At 45.9% G+C, this 27524-nt stretch overlaps 1 protein-coding gene across 1 annotated transcript; it reads left to right on the top strand.

The window, feature by feature from the left end:
• Positions 1–160: 160 nt before the first annotated feature.
• On the top strand, positions 161–27044 carry CREG2 (cellular repressor of E1A stimulated genes 2). The gene is made up of 4 exons (XM_010959075.3): positions 161–568; positions 2818–2987; positions 19778–19891; positions 22582–27044. The coding sequence occupies exons 1-4, from the start codon at positions 161–163 to the stop codon at positions 22727–22729; spliced, it is 840 nt and encodes a 279-aa protein (XP_010957377.1). The 3' UTR covers positions 22730–27044.
• Positions 27045–27524: the final 480 nt, after the last annotated feature.

Below are 27524 nucleotides of genomic sequence, written 5' to 3' on the forward strand. Positions count from 1 at the left end.
CCTGCGGGAGCCCCACCTCTCCACGCGGGCGCGGCGGGGAGGGCGCCCGGGGGCCAGGCCGCACCCGCGCACCTGCGGCGGGGGAAGCGGCTCCTCTCCGGGTCCGCCGCCGGGGGGCGCTGCCGGGGGTTGGGTCTCCGGGCCGAGCGCGCTCCGCAAGATGTCCGGGCCCGGCGGCCGGCGGCCCGGGCCCCGCCTCTCCTGGCTGCTGTGCTGCGGCGCCCTGCTATCTCCGGCCGCGGGCTACGTGATCGTGAGCTCGGTGTCCTGGGCTGTCACCAACGAGGTGGACGAGGAGCTGGACAGCGCCTCCACCGAGGACGCGCTGCCCGCGCTGCTGGAAGACTCGGGCAGCATCTGGCAACGGAGCTTCCCGGCCTCCGCGCACAAGGAGGACCCGCACCTGCCGCCCCCGGCGGGCGCCGCCCGCGCCAGGCCGCCCCCCGCGCCGCCTGGGATGTTCTCCTACCCGCGCGAGAGCGGAGCGAGGCTGCGCCCAGGCACCGCCCGTTTCCTGGCCCACGCCAGCGCCTGGGGCTGTCTGGCCACCCTGTCCGCCCACGAGAAGGTAAGCCACCCGGCCTGGAACGGCGTGCAGGTGCGTGCCCTGTAGTGGCCTGGCACAGCCAGGGGACAAGGAGTGGCTCGGGCCACTCCAGCACTCGGATCCAGGTCTGGCAGACATGCTCCAGGGGCTGGATCCGCCGTGGACACCCAGTGCATAATGGAACCATATTGTGCTTCGGTTAGCCTGGCAAAGGTGGCGGTCGGGGGTGGGGAGTGGCAACAACCAGGCTTCCTGCCCGGAGGATGGGGACCGAAGTGCAGTCTTGAGAAGCGCAATCTTGAGATGGCCAAAGAGGCGTGCAGATAACCAGCGCCTGACCAGAGACCTGGACTGGAGAAGGCAGAGCCGCCTTTGGCCTCACTAAGCAGCGCGTACAGCCCCTCCCCGCCCACAGACCCGAATTGCCCCGTCACCTACTGACCCTGAACCCCAGCCGGGACTGGGCCAAAGACATTACCGGGGCTTTGGTGGAAATTTACATTTTAAAAAATGGAATTCGAGAATTGTTCTGGAAAGGAGGCCGCGGTGTGTAAATGTTGGAGTGACAGCGCTGTCATCATTGCACCTTTTATCTTTCAGTTCACAGATGTCTCACTCACCCGTTAGACATGATTCCAGCTTAAGCCGAAATGACATGGGTACAGGATGAGGCTGTAACATCCATAAGTGTACACCCTCCAGAAAGCTTTTAGGGCTGTCAAGATAGATGCGAAGTTTCTGTTACAGGGCAGTAATTTGAACTCCTATTTACTTCATGTCAAAAAAGAAATTACTGTTTTATGGAATGTGTAGGTCGTTGGTGCAGCGGTGGGGGGTGGGCTGGGGGTGGGGTCAGTTTCTGGGCCCAGCTCTTGGGTTTCACCAGCTCTGAGACCATGGCCAAGTCACTGAGTTCTCCACTTTGCTTTCTTCATTTATGAAATTAAGTGGTAGACTAGGTAGTTTTGAAGGTCCTTTTTGGCTTTAAAAAAATTATTTAAATGACAACTTTAATCAGATAATGGCAATGATTTTAACCTCTTACACAGCTTCCAAATGGCTTTTCACAGTTGTGCTCCAAAGTCACACCCGTAGAAGGTACGAGCTTAAATATGATGCTGATCTTGGTTTAAAACACAGATCGCGTCAAGCAATTAAGTCTAGTGCCAATTTATCCAAGTCATTTTGGCTTTCAACATCCCTTTTCTTGGCTTTGCTAGTAGTTCCCTTTTCCAATATTGACACTTAATCCAAGTTCAGTAAATCCAGAGGACATTTACCACGTGCCTGGCATGTGTGCAAAGCGTGACTCTCCCCAGTTTACGACCAACTGAAGAACAGGATCCAAGAGTGAACTTCTATTACCATTTTGGAGGACTTCTTAACACCGGGTTTTCTTTAAAGATTAAAGCCATCCCTCGTCACAGTTGTCCACACACAGTTGTCATGCAGCACTTCAAAGGCAAAGGCAGCCCCGTGAGTTCTGAGCTAAGTAATGATGAGGAACACTCCTGTAAAGGGCAACGGTCGTGAAGACAGGATGCTTGACCCAGTAGGGCTTGGAAAAAAACAAAGAAATTTTTGTGTATGTGCTGAGAATTTCACCCACTCTGTTGGATAATCATGAGCAAAAAATTGGTTTAGCATGTTTCTGGGTCTCCCTTGAGTCTAAAAGGGTAAGAAACCAATTTCCCATAAGTTGCTGAATTATATGATGAAGTATTATTGATTATAACTTTTAAAATGTGACTAATAAATAAGAAAATGGTGTGGCCCTAAAGGAAATAATAACAGAAAGTTCCTGGAGTCCAGAGACCAGGTAAGATATTGGGTTAAGACTTAAATTCTATCTCCAAAGATGCCAAAAATTACGGGGAGGTGGTGAAGGCAGTGGGGCTTCCAGGGGCAGCTTGTGGGAAAGGATTTAGTGCCCCTCCACCCCTCTGTAAGTATCACTGGCTCTCCCCCAAGTAACTTTCAATTTAATAAAGTATTATGTACCTGCAGCTTTAAGAATAATCCGCTAACCATCCTTCCTCTACAGAAAGCCACTGCTGAGCTCTTCTGTAGAAGATCTGGAGCATCACTGGGTGAAGTGGGTATATTAGAAATCACTTTGCCTTAATTTATGACCTGTCAAAACCACAGTGATTGCACACTGCCTTTGCATTCCCAATATTCTGTTTCCTGGTCAGAGACACAGACTAATAAGCTCCCAGCTCAAGTCAATCCACAACCCTGCACTGAAAGGCCTTTCTGGTGTTTGTTAGATCCCAGGACTGCCGTTTGGGAGCTGTCTGCCCATCAGTGATGGCCCCTTGGACAACAGCACTGGAATCCCCTTCTTCTATGTGACACCCAAGGACCCCGTGGTGGCCGATCTGATGAAGAACCCCATGGCCTCGCTCCTGCTGCCGGAATCAGAAGGAGAGTTCTGCAGGTAGACGAGGGTTTGGCCTCCCCCATACGGGTCCTCTGCACCAAGCAGAGAGGCGATGGCTTTAACTGAGCCCTGGGGTGCAGTGATGTCTTCACCACGTGGCTGGGGGCAGGTTCTGGGCCCAGCTCTGGGTCTCACCAGCTCTGAGACTGTGGCCAAGTCACTGGGTTCTCCACTTTGCTTTCCTCATCTATGAAATTAAGTGGTGGACTAGGTAGTTCTGAAGGTCCTTTTGGGCTTTAAGAAAAATTATTTAAACGACAGATGTACTCAGATGATGGCATTGATCTCACACAGCTTCCAAACAGGTTTTCACAGTTATACCTTATGCTCCTAAGACACACCTGTAAAAGGTATGTAGCTTAAGTATGAAGCTGATCTCAGTTTAAAACACAGATCGTCTCAAGCAGCTAAAAATCTAGTATAAGTATATTCAAGATGCACTGGCAGTCTGTGCTGTGGAAATGTATCATCAAGTGGAAAGAGTGTAGCCATGGAATCAGACAGATAGAATTCTACCACTGTCCCAGCTGTGTGATTTGGGGCAAGCCATGGAACCTTTGGGAGCCTCAGTTTCCTCTTCTTAAAATGGAAATAGCAATTTCTACCTCATAGAGTTAGGGGAAGGGTTGGACATACTTGCAGAGTGTCTTGCACAGCAGCAGTGGGCAGGTGGAAGCTCTTGTTACAGCAAAGGTGGGACTGGGGGAGGGGAGGTCATTTGTCCCCAAGTCACATTCGGCATTGAGTCTATTTATTATTTTTCAAATTAATTTCTATCCGCTCCAGTGAGGTGTGTGCCATAAAGACCAGGAATCCTTTAATACACTTTCTCAAAAACTCTCTACAAGAAATGACAGTTCAGCAAAAATGGAACACCGACCCATCACCTTTGTCTGAATTCAAAATGTAGAGCTTGAGATCCGGTCCTGCTGGGGTGATGTCTGCATCGAGCTTCTGGGCTGCGATGATCGCTCATGAGGGGCCCCCACCCCCACCCTCGCCCCAGGAGCAGCAAATACAGCGGGTGACCTCGAGTGAGTTCCTTCACCCTCGGGGCCTCAGTTGCCTCACTTGTAATGTAGTGACACTTTAGGAACTCAGATAAGATTCATCCCAGCTCCGAAGTGTTATTATTCTTTATGCAAAGCCCAGAAAACTTATTAAGCAAACAAATGCATAGTTCTTGGAGGCAAGGAGGTGGTAATAATCAAAGCAACAATACGCCATAAAATGCAGCCTGGAGGAGACCCCGTCGCTCTCCCTGGCTTGGGAGCTGACAGTGAGAGAACCATCGGGCTAGAGGCAGAGAAGCTGGGAAAGGAATGCCTCGTTTTTCATGGAATGTTCTCCCTGCTCTTGGCCACTCAAGCTTGCTGTTACTAGAAATATATTCCCAGGGACCTTTCTAAACATCTGAGCTGTTCCTAATTCAGGCATCCTAAAAGCAACCATTGTGCAGAGCAGGATGACCTCAGACCCCAGGGCACACCTGCTCCTGGAGGCAGGCACAGAGTACAAAGCAGAGAACAAAGCCACCAGAGCATGCGGATGTGGAGGGAATTGTCCACTGGAAGGTCCAAGGCAGACGTCAGCAGGTGCGGAAAGCTGAGGGTCCTGAGAATCTGGCTCAAAGAGGTCCTCCCCCGGGGAACCTCAGCTCCGTTAGAGGTAGGCATGCTTGTCTGCACAGCCTGGGAACACGTGTGTGGATCCTCTTCACTGCAGGCTAAGCAGAGAAAGGCCAGACTCTGGAGCACGATGGGGTACCGGGATGAGGCAGCCTGTGGCTGGACGTAGCCACCCAGACCCCGCCCAATCCCCCCCAGGGTCGAGGGCATCAGTATGTCAGACGCTTGTGGCTTGGGCCTGGAGGACGGGGGCAAGCCGCCACCCACTGGTACCCCTAAGTCTAGACCCTCGTGGTAAACTCCACCCTCTCGCACTGTCAGCTTCTGAAACATTAAAATGTAACGTAGGTAAATATCTACAAAATTAATTTAGCCTTAGTAAGCATCACACCTCAAAGCAAAGGTTACCAGGCAGTGAGGCTTGTTATCACCCCACGGTCCACGTCCCAGGACCTGCATCCATCTGGGTGGGGCTCACATTCCAAGTTCAGCCTGACCTTATAGGTTTTGCCTCCAGAATCTTGGGATGGTTGACCCCAGAGACTTAAATCAGAGACGGGCAAACCACTGAGTCCTGCATGAACAATGCTCCTCTGGCCACCGGAGCATAATGAGGCATCAGGTGGAAATGTCCGCGGCAGAGAGCTTCTCGGACAAGCCCCTGCCTGAAGCTCAAGGGGCAGCCTGGCCAGGCAGCAGCAAGCCGTCCCTCCCGCCCGATCCCGGCCCGGAGAGACGGTCCGTGAGCCCAGGGCTCATTGTCACTGTATTGCAAGCGCTCAAGACCTGGCCGGTGCACCCAGATTCGGGCAGACTGAAGGACGAACACTCGCAGAGCCGTGGGGGTCTCTGACACGCCTTTATGGCGGGAAGGACTACACGGGCTTCAGTGGCAGCCGCGGGGGAAAGTCCCCTCCGCCTCATATACCAAGGCTAGCAAAGCCGGCACCTCTCCGGCTCGGACCTCCGGGCTGCCCTCTGCGCTTGCGCAGCGCGCCTCACGCGTATATAACGACACGTGGGGACTGCGCATGCGGGATAACGCAGCTGGGTCCCTGGGCAGCGGAGGTCCGCGAGGGAGGCTGACTCCGCTGTCCCTACGGTCAGGCGCTCCGGAGCATTTCCCCCAGAGCTGGGGGATTGAGGAAGATGCCCATTTCTTCAGAAAGCGTGAGCCTTGCCTCCACTCCGTGAAGCAGGTGTCTGCCTGTTGCACACTGGCCGCCGCGTTTCTACCACGGTTTGCTGCGTTGTGCGCGCTCGCGTCCCCCTGCCGGTCCGGGCAGCTGGGGAGGAGGTGGATTTTCCGTAAGCGGGAAGACAGGGGCAGGAGCAGGCCTTTTTGGGTGTGCGTCCAGGGCCCCTGGGGGACTGGAGGGCCGTGCTGGGGCTGAGGAGCCCGCAGAGCATGAACCATAAACCAGGGTCGGACAGAGAGGAAGCCACATGGCCGCTGACGCTCTGAGAGGAGGAGAGGGGGCCTTCCCCTCCGTTTCCTGTACCGCCCTCCCGCCGGGCGTCTCAGCCGAGGCCTGCCTCTGCATTCATCTGGGTCAGCCCTGGTTCCTGCCGAGTCTAGACCGGAGCAGGCTGGGGAGCTCTGCCTCCATCCACGGGGCACAGCTTGGGAAGGACACCGGCCCACAAACAGGAGCGAGAGAAATGTAAGTCTGATTCCAGTGCGAGGGGAGGCTGGACTGGCCCTCTGCACTTTGGTGGACAACACAATTGGCTATATAATGTGTACGTGTTTAATAAGCAGATGGGTACATTAGATAGGGGGGTGTGTGTGTGTGTGTTTACATATGCAACTGTTATCTATTCTAAGAACGCATGCTACAGTTGCCCCCAACTGGTCTCCCCACTTCAAGCCCTGTCTCCTTGAATTCACCCCCAATCCAACAGCTGAAGTAATCTTTCAAAACCCAGGTAAAATCCTGGGATTGCCCTGCTTAACCACCCTCTTTAGGAAAAGTAACAAAACCCTGAATATGACCTAGGAGGCCCATGTGGAGGGCACCTGCTTCTCCTGCAGAATAGATAACAGCGCCTGATCCTTTCCTGATTGACTTACTATTTTATTTACACCCTAGTTTTATTAAGTTGAGGGCTTTAACCTGAAAGCTTGTTGTGATCAAAGCTGATGTGTGTGTTCAGCTAAAGCTTTTTTTTTTTAGATTGAGGTATGATTGGCGTTCGCATTGTGCCATGTGTTGCTGTGCTGCGTGTGTGTACTGCAGTCTGGTTACCTCTGCCGTCTTAGCTAACACCTCTATCGCATCCCATAATTATCATTTCTTTTTGGTGGTGAGAACATGTAAGGTCTAGTCTCTTAGCAGCTTTGAAGTTTATAACACAGTGTTGTTGACTGTAATCACTATGGGGAGCTTTCGCTCTCCAGGACTTACTCACCTTCTAACTGCAATTCCTCAACCTCCAGGCCCTGGTAACCACTGTGTAATCTCTGTGTCTGTGAGTCAGGCTCTTTTAGATTCCACATGTAAGTGAGATCATACACTGTTTGTCTTTCTCTGTCCATCCATGTTGTCACAAATGGCAGGATTTCCTGCTTTCTCGTGGCTGAATAGTATTCCATTCCATAGATAAGTGCTTTCAGTCACCCCACATGTATGTCTACACATATCATGCCTCCCCAAAAATGATACTAAGGTCCACTAACTGGCCTGTGTAAGAAAGATAAAGTTATATCTAGACTGAAAAGGGTGGAGGACGTTGAGTATCCAAAAGCTCAGGAAGTTTAATGATGGAGAAAATACCCAGCAGATGTCATTGCTTTTAACTGAAGCTGGGAGAGGCCAGTATCTTAAGAGTAATGAAAGGAACAAATATTTCTTCATATTTTATGGGTATGTGGGGAGCTTACAGAGCTTTTTTAATGCATCTATGAAATTCAGCCCGGGATAGTGCATCTCATCTAGTTATGGAATTTTCTCAGAGCATTTCATCACTCTGATCATCTGGTCCCTGAACTTCCCCGAGAATGTCACAATAAAGTTACTACATTTAATTGGGCACATTTTGTTTTGTTTTGTTTTGTTTATTACACTTTTATTTTTTTTAATCGATGTGGTCGATTTACAATAATGTGTCAGGTGTACAGCAAAGTGATTCAGTTATACATATTTTTTTCAGATTCTTTTCCATTCTAGGTTATTGTAAGATACTGAATATAGTTCCCTGTGTTGTATAGTCAATCCTCGTTGTTTATCTGTTTTATATATAGTAGCGTGTATCTGTTAATCCCAAACTCCTAATTTATCCTTCCCCACCCCCTTTCCCCTTTGGTAACCCTAAGTTTTCTATGTCTGTGGGTCTGTTTCTGTTTTATAAATAAATCCATTTGTATAACTTTTTAGATTTCACATAAAAGTGATATCATATCATATTTGTCTGACTTACTTCACTTAGTATGATCATCTCTAGGTCCATCCATGTTGCTGCAAACAGCAATATGTCATTCTCTTTTACGGCTGAGTAATATTCTGTTGTGTATACACCACCTCTTCTGTATCCAGTCGTCTGTTGATGGACACTTAGGTTGCTTCCACGTTTTGACTATTGTAAATAGTGCTGCTAGAACTTGGGGTAGATGTGTCTTTTCGAATTAGAGTTCTCATTTTTCCGAATATAGGCCTAGGAGTGGGATTGCTAGATCACATGGTAACTATTTTTAGTTTTGTAAGGAGCATCCATACTGTTTTCCATGATGGTTGCACCAACTTACAGCCCCCTCAACAGTGTAGGAGGGCTCCTTTTTCCTCACACCCTTTCCAGCATTTATTATTTATAGACTTTTTGATGATGCCATTCTAACCCGTGTGAGGTGATACCTCATCGTAATTTTGATTTGCATCTCTCTAGTAGTTAGCAGTGTTAAGAATCTTTTCATGTGCCTATTGGCCATCTGTATGTTATCTTTGGAAAAATGACTATTCAGGTCTTTTGCCCATTTTTTGATTGAGTTGTTTGTTTTTTTGATACTGAGTTGTATGAGCTGTTTGTATATTTTGGATATCAACCCCTTGTAAGCTGCATCATCATTCACACATATTTTCTCCTCATCCATAGGTTGTCTTTTTGTTTTGTTAATGGTTTCCTTTGCTGTGAAAAAGCTTTTAAGTTTGATTAGGTCCCATTTGTTTATTTTTGCTTTTATTTCTTTTGCCTTGGGAGAGACTGATCTAAGAAAATACTGCTGTGATTTATGTCCAGGAATGTTTTGCCTGTGTTCTCTTCTAGGAGTTTTAAGGTGTCATGTCTTATATTTAGGTCTTTAAACCCTTTTGAGTTTATTTTTGTGTGTGGTGTGAGGGAGTGTTCCAGCTTCACTGATCTACATGCAGCTGTCCAGCTTTCCTAACACCACTTGCTGAAGAGACTGTCTTTTCTCCATTGTATATTCTTGCCTTCTTTGTCACAGATTAATTGATCATAGGTCTGTGGGTTTATTTCTGGGCTCTCTCTTCCATTTCCATTGATCTGTGTCTGTTTTGGGGGCACAATTGTCTTGACTCCCAACTCCGGGCATACTGAATCGCTTGCTGTTACCCTGCCCTTCTTCCCGGAGGAGAAAATTTGGAAAATGAATCAGACAGGATAGTAAGTAGAAAGTGACTTTCAGGACTGAAAAAAAGGACTAGATTGGAGGTTTCCATGGGACAAAGTAACCAAGAAGAGTTTCTGGAATAGGAGGAAGTGTCTTCCCTAGTCAGCATCTGGCTTTGTGCTGGAGAGGGAAGGGGAAGACACCTGAGGGCCTTTGTCTCCATGGCTTGTTGGAGGCAGGATGCTCCGAGAGTGATGAAGACAGAACAGGTGGGAACAGCGTCTTGATTGCTACAGAAATGTGACGTCCAAAATCCCGCAAGTTAAGGGTTGTAGAGTGACTTCCGGTTGCACGGAGACAGGGTGAGGGGGACGTAATCATAATGGCCCGGACAGCCTTGCCCCTCCTCCAGCACTTAGGGGACATAGGTTCACAGTTCAAAGGAGTTCCAGGGTGGTTCTGACCCTGCTTTAGGATAACAAGATACGCAGTGGGTCTGAGGTGCGTTTCCTGGGTTTCCAGGGAAGACCTGCCGAGAACTGTGGTTTAGCCCCTAGGAGGACTCATGGCCTTTGTGAAATGAAGTCAGGATTACAGTCTGAGAAACCTAGGAAGGGAAGTGGCTTTTCCACCTCATCAAACATTGCATCCATCCAAACCAGAACGTACCAACTTGTCTTGCCTAAAGATTGTAAGCTTGTTTAAAGTTTGTTTTATTCAATTATTCTGTTTAGTCCTTGGCGCGGTGATCTCTTCATTTAATTAATTACATGGGTTAGGGCTGTGAATCTGTTTCCTAGCTCAGGTTAAGACGACAAGTTGAGAATAAGACTCCAGTCTGCAAGATTCACCCGCAATCGGCAGCCCCTCCTTTCTTCATTCCTCTCCCTTGGACACATCCCCTGGTACAGTTGCTTCTGGGACTCAGCGAATTTCTGCTCAGACCAGAGACCCAGTTGGATGAAAAGTCAATACAAATTGTTTGGCAAAGAAAGCCCACCTGAGACATTTCTCTTCCATTAAAACATCTTTCCTTACAGAGCACGCAGGCCCGAAGGCTGTGGGGCTAGGTTTTGCATCTTCTTAGCAAGCCAAGACAGAGCAAGCCCTTGGGACCAGAGCAAACCACATTCTGCTAGTAAAGGATCATCTTTCATTTTGAAGATCCGGAAATAAATGGAACCCAGAAGTTTCTCCTGAAATGAAGAAAAACATTTCAGGGGGAGGGTATAGCTCAGTGGTAGAGCATATGCTTAGCATGCATGAGGTCCTGGGTTCAATCCCCAGAACCTCCATTTAAATAAATAAATAAATAAATAAATAAACAAACCTAATTACCTCCTCCCCCCCAAAAAAAACCCCCAAAAATTAAAAAAAAATTTTCATTTGATAGTTTGGACAAATGCTAGGTTTCTAGATAAAGCTGATTATCAAGGAAGTGTCTGAAACACTTTTTTCCTTCTCCCCAAAAGGCTTTTAATGAAAGGTGGTTGTGGACGTGGCCATGGGACCCAGCCCCTTTCATTGTCCCAGGCCAAAGGCGTCCCTGCCCACACAATGGATAGCGCTCTGGTTCAGAGCTGTAATTGACCAGGCCGTGGCGGTTTGGCACCAGAGGAGATGCTAAGATTCTAGTTTGCAAAGGTATCTAGTTTCTGAAGGAGGGGTGGTGCCAGACCATGGATGAATTGAAGCCCCGTGGGGCATGTAAGATAGATGATGGAAGCCTTGCAGAATGATGACCTATCAGGGGTGCCTATTACAAAGGCAATTCAGCGCTGGAAAACCACACATCAAAAGGTGTTGCTCACGTAGAGTTTGGGGCAATGTGCTTGAACTTAGATTCCTGCCCTGTCCTATGGGCAGCCCCCCACATTTTACAGGCAGGTTGACAGGAGGAGAAATTGCTTTGGGGAAACAGGATAAGTAAGAGGAGGGTGTTGGTGGTGGGGGTTGGTTTGCCTTTATGTACCGTGAGTACCGGCTAAACACTTAGCACAAACAAGCAAATTAGTATTCACTGAGTTAAAACATTTCTTCTGTGTGGAAAATAAAAAGAGATTCCAGAAATCTAAAGGCCCCTTATCCATTCGCCTCCCCATCTCCATCTCTTTAACTGTTCTTGTCAGAAGAAAAGATGCTGTTGAATGGTAGATAAAAACCTCAGCCAGCGTTACTCTGGAATTTGCTCCCCTAGGACTGCGTACAGAGGACACTCTTGTCATCGTTCCCTAGATGGACTCCATCAAGTGCACACCAGAATAAGCCTGTGCTTGCAGCAGCTTGCTTGCTAATAGCCAAGATGTATCTCTGTCTGCAGTCTGCCCACCAGGGATGTGACGTGCATTGCAAAGTACAGGGTCCAGCCCTAATCAGATAAAGAAGCTGAATTCAATTTCTCTTCACTGAATTTTGTTCATTCCCCTTGAAGGCAACATATAAATCTTCTAAATGAATTGCCCTTTGTCCAGACTCATGTTACCTCTTCTCCTTTGCCCACACATTCCTGTAATCCGAAAGCTAACATTAACCCAAGTAGCTTTTAAAAGAGCTGTCTGGGAAGAGTCAGAGAACTCTGCAGAGAGAAAGCTTAGCGAGCAGGTGTTCGAGTACTCACTCACATCTTCTACTCATTTTTCTGGCCAGCTCGCCAAGTAACCTGCAGCCCCTTCTCTCGCCCTCATTTTGTTTTCTGCTCCGTGAAGTTTTGTCCTTGTGATTCCCAGGGGATCCATGTCATGACTCCACTGATTATTCCAGCTCCTCTTTCTGCATCTCCTGTCTGCTTCTCCCCAGCCAGTTCACAAATGTTCTACTCATCTGTTAGACACGATTCTAGTCTGAACTGAAATGACATGAATTAATGATGATTTTGTAACTTCCATAAACATATACCCACCAGAAAGCTTTTAGAGTTGTTAAGAGAGAGGTAAGGGTTGTGTTACAACACCCCTAGCCCTTGGCAATCTCCAGTTTATCTTCTGTCTCTATGGATTTGCCTGTTCTGGACATTTCGTATAAATGGAATCGTACAACATATGCCTTTTGTGACTGGTTTCTTTTACTTAGCACAATGTTTCTTAGGGTCCATCATGTTGTAACATGTTTTAATACTTTATTCCTTTTTCTATAGTGAAATACTATCCTGTTGTATGAATATACTGTGTTTTATTTATCCACTCATCAGTTGATGGAAATTTCTTTCTGTGTTTTGGCTATTATAATGCTGCTGTGAATATTTGTGTGTAAGTTTTTCCTTGGATTCGTGCTTTCAGTTCTCTTTGGTATATACATAGGAATGGAATTGCTGGATCATATGGCAATTATATGTTTAACTTTTTGAGGAACTGTTTTCTTCAGTGGCTGCACCATTTTATATTCCCATTAGTAATGCAGGAGGGGTCCAGTTCCTCCAGATCCTCACCAACACTTGCTATTGTCTGCCTTTTTTGTGATAGCCATCCTAACGGGTGCGAAGTGGTGTCTCATCCTGGTTTTGATATGCATTTCCCTGATGATGAATGATGTTGAGCCTCCTTTCAGGTGTTCATCTGCTATTTGTGTATCTTCTTTTGAGAGCTGTCTATTCAAAGCCTTTACCTATTTTTAAATTGGGTTATTTGTCTCTTTATATTAAGTTGTAAGAGTTCTTTATATATTCTGGATAGGAATCTTTATGTGTTCTCGATATGAACCCTGGCATATAATTTGCAAATATTTTCCTAATGCATTTTAATCTAATTTTCTCTTCTCTTGTCGCTGGGAGAGACAGAAAAACTAAGAATTCAGTATGGCATTCCTATTGCTCATATACTTGGTTAATGTTCTTTTGCTTCTGTAAGCTGGGCCTTCCCCATGAGTAAAACACCCAATTGGAGTAACTTCCCTGAGATAATACAGAAGTGTACCTAAATTACCTAGTGTATAGAAATGGTAAGAAAATGTCTGACCAAGGACAAAGATTTTAATTAATTGGCTTACAAAGGGATTCGAGAGGGAAATCTGATACTTTAATAGTGTAAAGTCAAGGTGGGAGCTGAATAAATTCGATTTAACATTGATTGAATTAAGCACACTGTGAACAAAGGGACACACTAAATGTTGCGTTAAGGATAAGAAATTTTTTTCTTTCAAGTGTTATTTATTGAGCACTTACTAATGCCAGGTAAGATTTAAAGACACAGGCTCCTCCCTGCTTACTGTCTCCAGCCATTCGGATCTAGACAGTGAGATCTAACATATGACCATGTGTATAACGACCCCCCACTCTTTGTTAAAACCATGTCCCTCCATAACAGGGGGGAGGAGTCAAATTCCACATTATAGCTGTGATTTCCACCTCTCAGCATCTTTACTTCCCATCTGTCTATCCATCCACCTTTCCATCATGTCAGTCTCCTCCAACGCAACCTGACTTGGCCTTAAAATGTAAGATAGTAACCTCCTGAAAGTTCCTTCCTTTCTCTACCACTCTCTTCCCACCTGAAGGCTGTGTTCAAATCTTCCACTGCCAGTCATTACCTGTTTGCTTCCCAGGATGCGTCTCATTTTCTGTCTGACTTTCTTTCTTTCTTTTTTAACTTTTTTTTTTTTGAAGTACAGTCAGTTACAATGTGTCAATTTCTGGTGTATAGCACAATGTCCCAGTCATGCATATACATACATATATTCATTTTCACAATTCTTTCTTTCTTTTTACTCATGAAGAGTGGCTGGCTCTCAGCCGCTGGGACCGTCCAGTCCCAGACCCCTCCCTCTGAGGAGCCCGCTCGGCCCCCCAGGCTGCCAGGACAGCGGGCGTTTGCTCGCAAGGGGGGTCTTGCTGATCCTGGTTCACTCACTTCCTTTCTGCCTTTTTCCCCTTGAGGCCAACTGGGCTGCAGGCAGATGTGATTTGTGAAGCAGCAAAGCTTGCCCTGTAAAATGGGACAAGACCCCAGTGTGCTTAGAAGAACTTATGGCCTCGCAGGGCCCTTACCATCACTCTCACCTTCCATTTTCCAGATTAGGAAACCGAGGGCCTGAGAACTATAAGGCAGAAAAATGGCTAATACCGTATTGAGTCTCATAACATCCACTCCCTCCACCGCGTGGTCCCTGCAGGCGACTCTTCCCGGGCGCAGCCCCACCCCTCTGGCTTCTGTGGGCCTTGCGTGCCTCTGCCGGGAGTTGCTGTCCTGTTTCTGACACACACCATCCAGGTGGAGGCGGGTAGTGGCAGGCCGGAGGGCATGGCGGATCTAAGATGCTCAGGTGGCTGGAGCTTGTACCCTGCTGCCCAGGTCAGGGTCTCGGGCAGCCGGCAGATGGCAGAGGGAGCTTGGAGGGGATGTGGAAGTGGTTTCAGGGCAGCATCTGGTCAAGAGGCCAGCACTGCTGGGGGAGGTGGGGTAGGGGAGCTGCCAGGGCACCCCAGCCCCTGCCCCAGAAGATCATCAGATGGTGGGATGAGGAGCCCAGGGGCCCCCAGAGCAACCCTGTGGTCCCACAGCATCAGTGTACCTACTAAGTCTGGGCCAGGGAACACAGCCAGGTTCAAGTCTGGAGCCCTCTGGTCCAGGAACACAACTGGGGTTTGATTCTGGAACCTCTGATCTGGGCACATGGTCAGGTTTGATTCGGCAATGCTCTGGTGGGCCACTGTGTAAACAAGCCATGCTTGGGGAGCAGCTTGAGACCAGGAGAGACACCAGGTTTGCTTGTACGATGCAGACCCCTGGGCCCTCTGAAGATGGGGGCTCAGAACCTGCATTTCAAGGAACAACCCTGGAATTCTTAACGCACTTTAAACTTGGAAACTGCGACATTAGAGGAAAGACCTTCTGACCTGATGTTCATCAGTTTGACTCCTACGCCCACCGGTTCATATCCGCCTGGCCCGAGCGGCTTGTTTGTCTAAGCCTCAGTTTTCTTGACCCACGAATGGGAGTACCAGTCCTCCCCCGTGCTGCGGGGGTGAGACGTCTCGGTGTGTGAAGCTCCCGGCCACGGTCTGTGCTGGTGAATGGTGGCCGTTGTCGCTAACAGCCGTCTCCCCTGTGCAGGAGGCGGGGAAAGGAGGCGGAAACTGACAGTGGCCAGTCCGCACTGCCGCCCTCAGAAGCATCGTAGTAATCGTATTTTAATGGGTTCTCATTTTTTTAACTTTTTTTTTGAAGTGTAGTTGATTTACAGTGTTGTGTTATTTTCTGGTGTATAGCATAGCGATTCAGTTATACATATAGTCCTTTTCATATTCTTTCTCTTTATAAGTTACTACAAGTTATTGAATATCGTTCCCTGTGCTACACAGTAGAACCTTGTTGTTTATTTCTTTTATATATGGTAGTAGTCTGTGTCTGTTCATCCCAATCTAATTTATCCCTCCCCCTCCTTTCCCCTTTGCTCACCGTAAGTTTGTCTCAATGCATTTGCAAGTATAGATAGAAATATCATAATTTATTCTAATGTATGCTAAGGCTCTCTATGGTATTTTAGGAGAGTCATGATTGTACTTATTTATAATATATATTTTTAAAAAATTTTAATGGAGGTGCTGGGGATTGAACCCAGGACCTCGTGCATGCTAAGCATGCACTCTACCTCTGAGCTATACCCACCCCTCCATGTTTTTTAAAGTAGATACTAGATGAGGGGAAATCCATTCTCTGTCCTTTTCTACCTTCTAGAGGCTGTCTGCACCCCTGGGCTCAGACCCCCCTCCCATACTCAAAGCCACATAGGTCCTGGTGAGCCTTTCTCCCATCACATTGGTCCAACACTCTCTTTTACCTCCCTTTTCCACCTTTAAGGACCCTTGCGATTGAACTGGGCCCAGCTGGATAATCCAGGACAGCTGATCAGCAACCTTAATTCCCCTTGGCCATGAAAGGTACCATAGTCACAGATTCCAGAGATTAGCACGTGGACATCTTTGGAGGGGGCCGTTGTCCTGCCTACCACCGGTGGGAGGGAAGTTACGCTGTGTTTGGCTGGGTTGCCCACTGTGTAAATGGAAAGTTTTCTATTTACCTATTTAAATATGTAATCCCCTTTCTAGTCTATGTAGTCATCACCAGTGGAGAAGCAAAATGCTCCCTACTTAAATGCAATGTGTTCTTCTATCATGACTTACTTATGAATCCTAATTTGATTGCTTTCATGATGGAGCAATTTTGTGGGAAAAAAAGTTTTATCGTGAACAAGTAAATTGGGTACAGCTAATGACAGTCTCATCCAGTAGATATAAATTTAGTTCCTATTTAATATTTTTACTTATTTTCTCCTATCCATCTCAGGTTTTTTAAAAATAAAATTCAATGTAGATTTAGTTTTAATAGTTACTACGGAGATTGCTTCCCGTCATTCTTTCATCTTAGAAAAATTCACAATTCAGCAGCTACATTTTTGCAGTGTCAAAACCACGGCAGATTATAACACTTTCAAGTGGTACACGGTGTTCTCACATGAGACAGTTTGCCTGAATATGTGGGCATGTCCACTCTTTCTCTTGTTATGACTCAACAGGATGTGTAAGAAAGAAAATTCTAAGCAGGTGAAAACAAGTTCCTTAACAAACATACCTTTCTCAAGAGTTTAATGTTATGATGGGTGAGAAAGAGTTCCAGTGAGTCATGCCTCAGAGCAGCAATTTGCGATACACAGCATCTGTGAAAAGAGCATTCTCAGAGTCTGCTTGGCCAGCTGTGCCAGGGGTCCCAAGACCACCCTCAGGCTCAGTGATTCTCTGGAAGGACTCCCTGGACTCAAGAACTTGTGGTTTATTCCAGTGAGAGGACAGATACGGAGGCCATCGAGGGCAAAAGGCACGTGGGGCGAAGTCCGAGAAAAACCAGACCCAAGCTTCCAGGAGTTCCCTCCTCCCAGTGGACTCAAAGTGGGGCACACTTAATTCTCCCAGCAACAACGTGTGATGATGACAGGTGCAAAGTACTGGCAAGCAGAGAAGCTCACCCGAGCCTTGGTATCCAGGTTTCTACTGGAGTCGCATGGAACTGCAATGTCCGCATGACCGATCTTAGCTACTCAGGCTCAGGTCCGAAGAGAGCAAACTGATCCAGCGTGGCCCAGGGCCTCAGGCATACAAAAACACTCTAATAAAGCAGGAAGTTTCCATGGCTTAGAGATAAATTCCAGGGGCCAGTCACGGGCCAGTCCTCCTGAAGACACACCTTTCTTTGAAACATGTGGGGTTTGGACAACTCAGGTCTGCAGAGTTACCCCCTTCACCGCCCAATAGGAGGTAGTGGCATGTGACCTACATCACATGGGTGTTATGAGAATTAAATAGTCAAGTGCCTTAAAACATGAGAAGATATGTAAATGTTCCACAATGACACCTGATTTCAAAAAGAAAAAAGAAATTACATCATTCTCTCAAGCAGTAACCAAATTATGAAACTAAACAATTGAATAGGTAGCTGGGTAGGTAGATGGGTGGCGATTTGCACAGCCCACCCAGAAGCCGTCAAGGTCTGCTGACAACGGGGCCAGCTTTGCCGTGATGCTGGTGGGCATCATATTATTAGGACAGTAAAACTGACACTTCCAGGAACCAGATGGAGCATGTCTTTCCCATATTCTTCTGGGCTCCTTAGATGCTGGGGCTCCTGATACAGGCAGAGAATTTGCCGCAAGCATGGCCAGTCTCCATTTAAGCCTGAAAAAGGATATTTTCAAGATGTTGTAAGTTAACCCCCACCCAGGTTATACATTACACACTACCCTCCTGATCTGATCCCTTCCACCCAGCTCTGCAACAAGTTCAGCAAGAGAGGAAGAGGAAGAGGCTTTTGATGCTGACCATCTGATGCTCAAAGAATCACCGTTCAGTCCTTACCATCTTTGTGTTAGCTCAGGCGCTGTAAAATACCCCAGACTGGGTGGCCAAAACAACAGAATTTGTTTTCTCACAGCTTTGGAGGCTGGACATCCAAGACTGAGGTGTTGGCACAGCTGGTTTCTCAGGAGGCCTCCCTCCTTGGTCCCAGATGGATGCTTTCTCGCTGGGTCCTCACATGGCCTTCCTGTGTGCCCCTCTCTGGTGTCTCTCTCCTCCTGAGGACCCCAGTCCTACTGGACTAGGATACCACTCTTATGACCTCATTAACCTTAATTAATAAATGAACGTTAATCACTTCTTTAAGGTCCTTATCTCCAAATACACTCACATTGGGGGTAAGTGCTTCAGTGTTTCAATTTGAGGGGCACACACTTCCGTGCAGAACAGTCTTCTTGATATTTCATGATCAACACCACCACCAGTTAAACCACAGAATCCCAGAACTCTCCAATCACTCCACCCTTTCAGGCCCCTGATGACAACTCAGTAGCAAAAGCATCACTGTGTGGGCGAGGGCTTACTGCATGCCAGGCGCTACCCTAATCACGTTATGTTACTTCATGCATTTAACCCTCACAGAAGGATGCCAGAGGGCCAGAGGAACCGCACCCCTCTTCCAGCCCCATGGTCTAAACCAGAAGTTGGCATATTTTTACTGTAAAGGACAGATAGTAAAATTTCAGCATGTTACAGGCCATCTAGTTTCTCTTTTTTTAATTGGGATATAATTGACATGTGTAACGTCATATTCGTTTCAGGTGCACAACATACTGATTCAATATTTGTGTACATTGTGAATGATCACTGCAGTAAGTCTGATTAACATCCAGCACCACACGTAGTTGCAGAACTTTTTTTTCTTGTGATGAGAACTTTCAAGGTCTACTCTCTTAGCAACTTTCAAATATGCAACACAGTATTATTAACTGTAGTCACCATGGTGTTCATGACATGCCCAGGACTTGTTTGTTTTATAACTGGAAGTTAGTTCCTTTTGACCCCCTTCACACATTTCGCCCACTCCACCCTCACCTCTGGCAACCTGATCTGTTCTCTGTATCCGTGAGTTCATTTTTTGTTGTTGTTGCTTTGGGGTTTTCTAGATTATCACAGATAAGTGAGATCGTGCAGTATTTGTCTTTCTCCATCTGGCTTATTTCACTTAGCATGATGCCCTACAAATCCATCCACATTGCCACAAATGGCAAATTTTCATTAATTTTTATGGCTGAGTAATATTCCATTGTGTATATATGTATATCGTATCTTCTTTACCCGTTCATCTGTTGATGGGCACTTAGCTCACCTTGTTCTGATGGTGATGTCTGAACGCCTTTACCTTGGCCACCTCTGGATCTAGGCAGATGCACTGCATTACTCCAGGGGCAGCATTCATCATATCTTAAGTGAGTGACGCCCCTTGGAGTTGTGCAGAGTAGCAACACGACTGTGGACAGTGGCTCCTGGTGGCAGTCTTGCAGAGCCTAGCCCTGGCCTGGGCATTCTTCACTGGGGTACCTCCGATGTTATCTACCACCCCAGGGATGCAGACTGGACGTCCAGCCTACACAGACACACCTGTCACACTGCCTGTGCCAAGGCATTTTAAAGTAATGACAGAAAATGTAGAAGTCTGAAGGATAGAACCAGCAATGTGAACTCTATTTTCTATTTTTAATAAAATCCTTAGTATTTCCAGCCAATGTCCTACCATTGTTTTAATATCTAAAAAAATGTTCTTCAAATGTAGAAAAAATATCGTCGACCCGGAAGACCCCCGCTGTGCCCGGTTGACGCTCACTGGCCAGATGATCGCAGTGTCTCCAGAAGAAGTAGAGTTTGCCAAGCAAGCCATGTTTTCAAGGTTGGTGTGTGCTTTAAGATTGGTTATGGTTACCAGAGGGTAAACGGGGTGGGAAGGGATACACTGAGAATTCAAAACCAGCACATCTGGGGGAGTGATGGAAATGTTAGCTGTCCTGACTGTGGTGGTGGTGGTTTCCCGGGTGTCTACATCTATCAAAATTCATCACATTGTACATCTGAAGTATGTGTCGTTTACTGTACAGGAACCAGGCCACAATAAAGGTGTTTTTTAAAAAAAAAGATTGTTTTGCCCATAAACATGCAATAATAAAAAGCAGGGGTCAGAGCTGTGCCACTGACACGTCAAAGGTGATGACAGTAGTGGCCTGAGCTGTAGGTCCTGGTTGCCCAAGGTGGCAGTAGATGCCAGGCAAGTGGCCTTGCGGTGGCTGTCCCCGTCTTCGGAGAGTGCCCCGCACTGAGGGGTTCCAGACACGATTCCCTGCATACTTCCAGCATTTTACAATGTCCCACCTAGAAATGAAAGTAACAGGTTTTGGAGTCTGGTCATCACACCAGATCTTTCCAAATGTCCACCCTAAGCAAAACTCGCTGCCAGAAGTGACAACAGTGTTTCTCTGTGCGGGCCCCTCGCCCCTTACATCCAAGTCACTTAGGGTGCAGCTTTCCACCCCAACCCACTTCCCGAATCAGGTTCTCTAGGGGTTAGACACATCGCAGGAAATAGCATGCAGGCTAAAGTTTAAGGAGCACTGCTGTTGGGGTCAAAACGAGTGCGGGGGCAGCCTAGTGTGGGTGAGCGGGAGGAGAGCAGAGTTTGCAAAAGGTGAGAAGGGTGGCCCCTCAGGGGTGCTGGCGTCTGTCTCCGTGGGTGAAGAGGGGGCCCGTGCAGGGGGAGACCTGGGGGGAAGGTCAGAGCTGGGGCAGGGTGTGGCGGGCATGCACACAGGGGTGCGGGCAACGGAAACGGTAGATGAGCCCTTATTCAAGTTGGTGGAAGCGCAACAGGAAAGCAGGTGGTGACTCAGACAGGCCATCAGCAGCCCCACGGAGAGGGGCGTTGTACCCACGGGGGACCATCAAACAAGTAAGCAGTGCTAAATCCACATAGGGAGAGGAAGCCTGGTGTCTCACCGCTGTGGAAGAGAGTTTCCAACGCACACGGGAGGACTCAGTGACTCTGGAGTTGGACTGAGGCTGGATTCATCAGCAGAGATGCGTGGTTTCCAGTAACAGAGAGAGAGACAGACACAGACGGCTGTGTCTGTGCACGTGTGGGCTGCGTTTTCCATCTCAGCTTCACTCTCTAGTTCCGGTCTCTCCTCTCACATGTTAGGATGGGTAGTGAGACGAGGCCAAAATCTCAGGAGGCGCTTGGGTTCCTTAAATTCATTGCCTATTTCCCAAGTCACTGCAGGCAACAGTGTTGCCAAAGTTTCCACCACTAGGTAGCCTGGGGTCGCCTTACCACCTACATCCACCCACCTTATCTTGACCTTTTATTTATTTATTTTACTTTTTCGTGGGGAGTGATTAGATTGATTTATTATTTTTGGTGGAGGTACCGGGGTTTGAAGCCAGGACCTTGTGCATGCTAAGCACGCGCTCTACCACTGAGCTGAACCTTCCTCCCCACCGTCTTGACCTTCTTTTAAACCCTCATGGTCAGTCTTCTCAAGGTCCTTCCAGCTTCCACTCACCACCCTGGACCCCAAGGCAGGGCCTCAGAGATTAAGGTTTGCTGCACCTCCCACCCCTTTTGCAGGTGCCAAAAATTTGTTGCAGTTATAAATACAAAACTTACCTTCTTACAGTAACCACAGTCAGGTTACTCTCTCGGCTGCATGAGTATTTGGACTGCTGAGGCCTCCGATCAGCAACTTACTTTCAGATGGTTTAGGAAAAAAATAATCATTCTTTACCCTGTACTTTCAACTTCTCTGTAAATTTACAATTAAACCAAAAAAATTTTTTTGAAGGTCATCAACCTGTCATTGCATCTGCATTGTTGCACATGTCTTTCCCAGATTGCACTTGGCCTTTCAATTTTGTTAGATGTAAATCAAATTTTTATTTTTTTGAGGTTTAAAAAAAAGTCAGCCACAGCCCCTGCCCTCAAGGATAACGCACGTGTTTAAGGCCAAGTCCGAAACAGAAGGTGGAATGTTCGTGACGTGCCCTGTCCACTCGGGCTGGCTCTCAGCTTGGCCCAGCCGTTCTCAGCCTCTGCAAGGATGGAAATCGTCCCGTGAACACGCGTGTTTCCTGGGCTCACACTTCTTTCAACATTCCCTACAGAGATGCTGAAAGCCCTTTTGTTTTTGGCTTCGTGGTAACAATGACCTGCTTTCTGTGCCTAATGTTTGCTCCCCACGCAGCCCTAGGATCTGAGCCGCAGCCCTCTCATCCCACACAACCTGTAAGGAGACCAGGCTCGGGGAGCAATCAGCCCAACTAGGGCTCAAACCAAGTTGCCGGGTTCAAGACTTGAACTGTTTGCCACTCTGTGGAGGCGACAGTTTCCCGCCCTCCTGAGGCTGTCCCAGATCCCGACCCTGGCTCCCAGGCTTCTGCCTCTGGCTGGTCTGAGCAGGTCTCAGCCCAGCCAAGGCCTGGAGTCTGGAGGGCGCTCTGACCCGGCCAAGGATACACAGAGTCTGGCCCTGTGCTCTGGAGGGTGCACCCTCTGATAAGAACAGCTTTACTGTGATCTCTTTATTTCTGCAGACACCCAGTTATGAGGAAGTGGCCTCGTCAGTACGAATGGTTCTTTATGAAGATGAAGATAGAACACATCTGGCTTCAGAAATGGTACGGAGGAGCAACCGACATTTCCAGGGAGGAATATTTCAAAGCGGTTCCAAGAAAGGCCTGATGGAGCACGAAGGCAGTCCTTGATGCTTGCATCAAACGAGAGCCTTTTAAGTGATGCTGCCAGACAGGAATTGACTGCTGTCTCTTTGTCAAAGGGTTCACAGCAGAGCGAGAGCAAGTCACCAGTGTCCCCTGTGCTAGACTGGAGATCGAAGTGGTCATTTGCAAATGCCCAGTTCACATGGGTATTTCACATAGTCTGTCTACAGGTGTTCAGTCCAGACTCACCTGGAATCATTGTCAAAGTGACCCACTGAGACAGTTGCTGTTCCATTCTTTAAAAAAAAACAAAACAGTATGCCTGTACGTACGATGTGACTGCTTTGTATTGTGAGAGTATCTTTGTTGCTTCTTGTGCCAAATGCCGCGTCCTGGTTCTAAGCTCATTGCAACCACTGAGGAACCGAGGATTGGCCACTGCTGTTTACAAAAAAAAAAAAAATTCTCTGAAATTTCATTCTTACTACAGATTTTAAATTCTCTACAAATTATACGCAGGAGCTCCAGGTGTTTGCAAGAAACTACATTGTACCATGTACGCATCTGAGGCCTACAAGGACCTACGTGTACACATCCCAGACCTCTTATGTTGAAACAAAGGATCTAGCATTACTCAGTTTTCTGCCTCTTTACAATGGCTCTAAACCCTCTTCAGTGGGTCAGGTATGTTGCATAACATAAAAACACAACACTATATATAGGAAATGTACATTTAAAAAATAACTAATCATGTTATTAATGATTATACTTTTGTTTAAAAAATTAAGATATGAAGAGACTTTGAGTTGTCAAAATATTTTTAAGGGTCTGGTCCTAAAAGCATAGTAAGATGCACAGAATTCTTTATTTATCAAAAGTCAAATCTCAGAAGAGTTCCTAACACTAGCAATTTCTAATATGTGAGAACAAGGTAACTTTGAAGATCTTTCATATTTTCAGAGTTTAAAATGATTGCTACCCCCATTTAGAGGTAAGAGGGGAAAACTGGAAGGAAGCCACATGCTCCATTAGCCAACCTCAGATCTTGATTCTTTGAGCGTCTCTGTCTTCAGGTCCCATCTGAAGGATAATGTCCCTAATGCTAGCTTTGCTTTTGCAATCAGGTTCCACTTAGCTCATTAGAGCTCACTCTGCTGCTTCAAGGAGTTTTGCAGTGTGGGTGCCATTTGTAACCCCAGATGAATGTTATCAATAATTTCTCCAAATTACAGGGAATGCAATCTGAACAGGTTGGATGATATGATTGATACAGAGTATTGAAAAGGCATCTGTTTGAGAATGATGGGTCCCACTCAGGCCAGTTAGTTTCAGCAAATCTCTAGAAATTTACATTGATTAAAATGTAAAAGGCTGTACTGGAAATCCTGGACAAGGCAATAAGGCAAGAAAAAAAATAAAATGCATATGATTGGAAAGAAAGTAATAAAAGTATCCTTGGTAACAGGTGACGTGATTGCCTACATAGAAAATTCCAAATAATCTATTAAAAAAAAAAACTCCTAGAACTAGTGAGTTCAGCAAGGTCTGAGGATACAAGATCAGCACACACAGTTTAATCACATTTCTATATATTAACAATGAACAAAATGGAAACCAAAATTAAAAACAAAAACAATACCATTTATAATCACTGCAAAGGAAAAAAATACTTAGGTATAATTTTAACAAAATATGTAAAGTATATATATGCTGAAAATTAAAAGATGTTAATGAAAGAGATCAAAGCCCTAAATAAATGGAGAGACATACCATGTTCATGAATGAGAGGACGCAAAATAGTAAAAATGGCAGTTCTTCCCAGATTGAGCTATAGGTTTAATGCAGTTTCTATCAGAAATCCCAGCAAGTTTTTTGTAGACATAGTCAAGCTTATTCTAAAAGTTCCAAGGCACAAGCCTTGAAATAGCTAAAACAATCTTGTAAAAGAAGACTAAGTAAGAGAAATCACTCTACTCAGTATAAAGATTTATTATGTGGCTACAGTAATCTAGACAGCGTGATGTCGGTGGAGGCACAGACACATAGACCAATGGAACAGAATGGAAAATCTAGAAACAGACCCATATAAATTTGCTCAATTGATTTTTTTAAAGGGACAAAAGTCCCTTTAAAAATTCAGTGGAGGGAGGATAGTCTTTTCAATGAAAATGCTGGAGCAATCAGGTATCAAATAAAAAGAGCCTCAACTTAAATCTCATGTCTTATACAAAAATTAACTCAAAGCAGATCGAACCCTAAACATAAACTGTCAAACCACAAGACTTCAAAAAAAGAAAAGAAAGAAAATCTTTGGGACCAAGGGCTAAGCAAAGAGTTCTTAGACTTGATGGCAAAAGCATAAAATCCGTAAAAGGAAAGTTTGATAAATCGGACTTGATCAAAATTGTAAACTTTTGTTCTGCAAAAGACCATGTGAAGAGAATGAAAAGACAGGGTATATAGTGTGAGAAGTACCTGCAAACAGCATGTTCAACAAAGCACTTCTGTCTATACTACTATATACGGAGAACTCTTAAAACAAAACAGTTAAAAAAAATCCAATTAGAATGTGGAGAACGTGAGCAAAAGTTTCTCAGAAGAGTCTGCACCAATGGCAGATTAGCACACGAACAGACCCTCAACATCATTAGTCACTAGGGAGCCGCAAATTAAAACCCCGATGAGGCACCGACTAAAATTGCTAAAATATAGTAACAACACCAAGTGTCATCAAGGAGGCAGAGCAGCAGGACCCACTGTCGCTGGTGAGAAAGTAAAATGGTGCAACCACTCTGGAGACCCATCTGGCAGTTTCTCATAAAACTAGACAAGCAGCTGCCAGGCCGCTCAGCACTTGTTCTCCTGGGCACTTATCCCAGAGAGAGAAAAACTCATGTTCCCACAAAAACTAATGCCTGAATGTTCACAGCAGCTTTATTCATGATATTCAAAATCTGTCCACAACCAGATGTCCTCTGACAGGTGGCTGGTGAGACAGATTGTGAAACAGCCACGCCGTGGAATACTACTCAGCAAGAAAAACAGTTTCTGATACAAGCAACAACTTGGATGAATCTTCAGATAATTAAGCTGAGTGGAAAAGCCCACCCCCGAAGGTTCCGTACTGTACAATTCCATTTATATAACACCTTGAAATGCAAAATTCTAGAAATGGAGGGACAGATGAGGGGTCTCCAGAGAGGAGGGGAGAGAAGGGGAGAGGTGGGTGTGTCTATAAAAGGGATGGTTACTGGGATGGAAATGTTCCCTGTCTTGGCCGGATAAGTGTCAAAATCCTGGCTATGACATTACATAGTTTTGTAAGATGTCCCCACTGGAGAAAAATGGGTAAATGATCTCTGTATTATTTCTTACAACTGCATGTGAATCTACAATTACCAGTAGCGATCTCAGAATCTACAATTCTCTCAGAGTAAAAAGTTTACTATCAACAAAATTGAAGGCTTAGTTTAAATAAGGCACTTATGCTCTCTCTTGTGGGTTCCTAATGAAATGAAAACTGATCTGTGTGCTGAAACCGAGCAGAAAAGACCACATTTGTTTTCTTTAACCAGTAATGTGTGCATTGGTAGAAGAGAAAGAAGATTTCTTTAAAAGACTTCAAAATATATTCAATTTAATCTTGAATACAAATTAAGAAGAATTCGACAAACCTGCTGTAGAGGTGTTATGTGGGACCCTTAGGGGAGGGTAGCTCCCAGTTTCTGACATAAACAGTTCGAGTAAGCTAGCGGTGTACACGGCTATCCATATCTGTATGTAGTGATTCTCCACTGATGTTTATAACAGAAAACAAAACAAAACAAAACAAAACAAAAAAAAAACCCTTTATTTCTAGTAATCTTTCTCTAAATATTCTGGGAGAGAATTCTTTTGTTTCTGTGAATAAGCTGTCTCCTGACCCCCACTTTTTTATTTACCGTGATTGCACGTGTCTGTGATGTTGACAGAGTGTAATTTGGCGTCACCTGTTGCAGTTTGCCTTGTATATATATTGACTTGTTATAAAAGAGTTGTTTTTCGGTTGAAATGTATTTCTACAATCTTTCCAAAAAGTCTGTATTTCACTGTTAATCATTTAACCAGCAAACACCGTTCTGAAAATAAAACTTCTCTAGAATAATTATTGATGCTTATTTGATTGCTTGTAACAAGTCAGTTGTTATAAAATTTGAATTGTAATGAAGCCGTGGTTTGCGCTTTGTAATGCATGCAGAGTGTAAAATCTATTTTCAAAACTAGGTGTGTCTGTTCAACCAAAGACTGTTTCACTCCTGATATGATTTCCATGCTCGATTAAAGAAATTTATAAGATTTCTACATAGTCCTTTCATGTAATATTACAAGTTGACATTATTAGATTTGTAAAAAAAAAAAAAAAGAGAGAGATGCTATTACAGTAAATCAGCAGTTAAATTTCCAATAGAAAGAAAACTCTCTGGGTGACTTTTGTGGATATGATTTGTTAAGGCCCTGAGTGCAAGGCACTTAATTTGCAGTCTTTGAAAATGCTGATTGTGGCCACACTTTGGTGCTCCCACTCCTGGGAGTGTTTGCCATTATTAGCATAGTTGTGATTCGTGGAGTTCAGGGCTACACAAGAAGTTTTCTCTTGCTGATGTGGAGATGTGCCAAGGGGGCCACACAGAGACTGTGACAAAAAATGGCAGATGCCCACCACCCACGGGAGTGACCAGTCCTGCCACTTCCACAGACCACCCACCAACACTTCAGCTTCTCAGAGATCTTGTCTTAGGAACAAGCCAGACAGTGACAGTCAGCCCAAATTACTCAGG

Source organism: Camelus bactrianus, chromosome 28 (genome assembly GCF_048773025.1).
Source record: "Camelus bactrianus isolate YW-2024 breed Bactrian camel chromosome 28, ASM4877302v1, whole genome shotgun sequence".
Classification (NCBI taxonomy): Eukaryota; Metazoa; Chordata; class Mammalia; order Artiodactyla; family Camelidae; genus Camelus; species Camelus bactrianus.